The sequence below is a fragment of the Rosa chinensis genome, chromosome 2, assembly GCF_002994745.2.
Source record: "Rosa chinensis cultivar Old Blush chromosome 2, RchiOBHm-V2, whole genome shotgun sequence".
Taxonomy (NCBI): Eukaryota; Viridiplantae; Streptophyta; class Magnoliopsida; order Rosales; family Rosaceae; genus Rosa; species Rosa chinensis.
In genome coordinates, this window is record NC_037089.1 from 20,233,687 (window position 1) to 20,237,602 (window position 3,916).

Below are 3,916 nucleotides of genomic sequence, written 5' to 3' on the forward strand. Positions count from 1 at the left end.
AATGGCAAGCGTTTCTTTTTCGGACAATCTACATTGGGCTGCAATCCTAGTCTTATACCCATTTCCACCAGATCTAACAGAGTTTTTAATCCATCTTTAGTTTTTCCAGGAATGTTCAGTAACGTCCCGATTAGACTATCACACACTTTTTTTCAATGTGCATGACATCAAAGCAGTGTCTAACAGGGAGAAAACTTCCAATACTCTAGCTGAAAAAAAATATAGATTTCTTCTTCCAGCAAGGCCTAGTTTCATCTTCAACCCCCTTATAAGAAGGATGGGGAAATTTCTTCCCAAAAGGCCAATCTGGAACTTCCTCCTCTAACCTGCTTAACACTTCTTCTCTAGTTAACTGCACTAGAGCTGCTGCATGTTCTGGGTGGTTATTGAAAGCAGCCCTTAGCTTTTGATATGGATGGTGCCTTCCTAAAAACCGCCTATGAATGGTGTAAGCCATCTTCCCTCCATGAACTAGTCTCGTGGGTTCTGTTTTCTCAAGACAAATCGGGCACGCATTATAACCTTTAACTATACTCCCTGAAAGGTTACCATATGCTAGAAAATCATTGATTGTCCAGAATAGTAATGCCTTAAGAGTAAAATTTTCATTTCTAATCACATCATAAACTCCCCTCACTCCTTCCCATAACAGCTTTAGGTCATCTATTAATGGTTCAAGGTAAACATCAATATCGTTTCTCGTTGTCTAGGCCCTGATATCAATAAGGTAAGCATCATGTGTTTCCTCTTCATTACTAGCCATGGAGGAAGACTGTAGGTTACCAAAATTACTGGCCAACAGCTGTACTTGCTACTTAAGGAGCTATATGGATTGAACCCATCTGATGACAATGCTAGTCATAGGTTTCGTGGCTCAGAATGAACCAAAATCTGGCCACTTTTCATCCACTAACTTCCAAGATTTTGAATCAGCGGGATGGCAAATGAAGCCATCTTTGTTTCTCTCTATGGCATGCCAAGTAAAATTCTTAGATGTTTCAACTGACTGAAACATCTTTTTAAACCTAGGAATAGGAGGAAAGTACCACAATACTTTTGCAGGTACTCCCTCCATTTCTTTCTTGTTCTTGCATACTTTCCACCTTGAGATACCACATCTAGGACATCGAATTTCATCAGCATACTGTTTTCTGTAGAGAATACAGTCATTGGGGTAAGCATGGATTTTTCTATAATCCATTCCTAGAGCACTCAAAACCATCTTTGCCTCATACACTGATGTAGGTATCTCGTTTCTAGTAGGAAGATACTCTGAAAAGGCAATCAACCAATCCGAATAAGCCGCATCAGTCATACCATGCTTGACTTTCAAGTTGTAAAGCCTCACAAGTACATTCATCTTGGCGTGCCTATCACAACCAAGGTATAAGGGTTTGTTGGCATCCTCTACAAACTGCCTGAATTCATTACACTCTTCTGAAATCTCCTCATCCTCATCACCTTCCAACCGCACATCACTATCCAATTCAACTTCACAATCTGCCCCTATGTTATCCTTAACTTATTTAGATTCAAGAGATCTACCTCTATGCTATCATCATCACTTTCTGATCCCGCCGACTCAACATCAACCTCCCCATGCTCTATCCATTTCTCATAACTAGGGTCAATCTCATTCACAAATAAATGATCCTTTATCACACTAGTAGAGAAGTATTCCACATTTCCACAGTTTGTGCAAGGACAACAAATGTGGTTCTGATCTTTAGCATTGTCCAAAGCAAATTGACAAAATAGTCCCACCCCTAACTTATATTTGTAAGACTTCCTATCAGCATGCATCCATGACCTATCCATCTACATCACAAATAAACCTTCTATATCACAACCCCAAACAAAATCATAACAAACAAAAACACAATCACATGTTACTGTTTTACTTCACAACTACTTGCATTCACCATGTTACATAAAGCTCAACCTAAATTCATCTCAAAAATCTTACCAAACAAAGCAAAATGAATTAATGAATAACCACAGTACACACAACAATCACTATGTTCCATAAAGTTCGACCTCATTCATCCCAAAAGTCTTAATATATAAAGCAAAATGAATTAATGAATAACCACAATACATACAACAGTCACTATATTCCATAGAGCTCAAACTAATTTATCCCAAAAAGCTTAACACAGAAAAATGAATTAAACAATAACCACAATAAAAATAGCATAGCAAATATGCGTTAAAGAATAACCACAATATGAAAGCATCAAAATTCAGATACAAGCACATGACAATAATACCAAAAATCGAATTCAGAAATAATAGCTACAGTTTCAGAAAGTACTCACCAACAATACAGCAATACATAACCCAGCAAATGCTTTTCGAACTCAGACAGAGTAAACCAATTGAATGTTCCTGAGAACCAAACGAACTAAGACAATTAATGAACTTATTCGCAAAATTTAAAACCTGAAGAACAACAATGAAATCTCAAATTTAACTCACCAATCACAAGGATTTTAGAAACTCGAACCGAAATCGATTGGTAATAACTCCAACCTCCTTCTCAGCCGAATGTAATGAGAACTCAATCCCAACTAGAACCCTAATCGAGTAGAACCCAATCGAGTAGAACCCAACTCGATTAGTGAGAACTCAATCCCTCTTTTCAGTAGAACTAAAACCCCAAATCTAACCCAACTCGAACCCTAATCTAACCCAACAAAAGCTCATCCAGACTACAAAGCTCGGGGTTTGGGAGAAGATGGTGATTTGTGATGTTAGAAGTGTTTTCGTACGATGGTGAGAAGATGGCATGAACAAAAGCTGGGGGTTTCTCTTGAGTTGAAAGACGGCTAAAGCAAATACTGAGGCATTAAGTGTGCCCTCCAGTTTTTCTCTCGATATCGAGTTGTCTAAGGCATTAAAAAATTGTTTTTTTTTTCTTTCTTACTTAGACAATGTATAGACACATTTACATTGTCTGATTTGTTACATCATTGAGGGAATAAATAAAAAATGGAAATTTCCCGCCTCTGCAATCGAAATGTTAGGTTTGGCGCTTAGGCTAGTAATTTCTCATTCACACAACGGAAATAATTCATTCTGTTGTTAGAACTTGCAAGCATAACAAATAATTGAAGTCAATTTTTCCTGTTTTGGGGGGAATGAATGTCATTTTGGAGCCATCGCTCCAAATTTTGGTACTCACTTGCACAATAGCACATTAAAAACCATTGTATGATGATTTGCAAGTATACTCCTACAACGGAAGTAAATAAACTGTTGTCCAATTTAATGGCATCTAGGATACAATTTGGAGCCAAATTTGACTCAATGGTAGGAGGGAAATATGCCGGTCTTTTTTCTTCATTCAGACAACAGATAACCTTTCTTTCTGTTGTGCCATCACCTCCTAACTACAAGTTTTAGAAATTGAGCATCTTTATGCAACGAAGATTTATTAAATGTGTTGTATGATTCAATTGTCATCAACAGACAACAGAGGATTTGTTCTCCGTTGTGTGATCACCGTTGTGTGATGCAGTTTTCGGTGTAGTGTAGATATGGAATCACTACTACACAAATTGAATCAGATGACGCCTCTCACACAACACATCATACTTTTTCGTCGTCTGATTGATTTTGTTGTAGAGAATTGGATAATTGTATTGTATTCATCTCACCATGAGGTTTATATAGGGTTACATCATGTATACAAAAGGCAATACATAATAGCTATACTAATCAATCGCACAATACAAGTATGTCAATCGCATACATTACGAGTCTGTCAATCGCATACATTACGAGTCTATCAATCGTATACATTACAAGTCTGTCAATCGCATATATTAAGCAATACCTATTGCATGAATAGTCATTATCATTTACAACACTCCTCCTTGGATATTCCATGTCAATAATGTTGCCTCTGCTATGC

General features: G+C 37.3%; 1 protein-coding gene across 1 annotated transcript; it reads right to left on the reverse strand.

Annotated features, from left to right (window-relative positions):
• Positions 1-874: 874 nt before the first annotated feature.
• Positions 875-1,818, reverse strand: LOC112183868. Its single transcript, XM_024322185.1, has 2 exons — positions 1,566-1,818; positions 875-1,506 (listed from the first exon to the last, which is right to left on the reverse strand). The coding sequence occupies exons 1-2, from the start codon at positions 1,816-1,818 to the stop codon at positions 875-877; spliced, it is 885 nt and encodes a 294-aa protein (XP_024177953.1).
• Between the last annotated feature and the right edge of the window lie 2,098 nt (positions 1,819-3,916).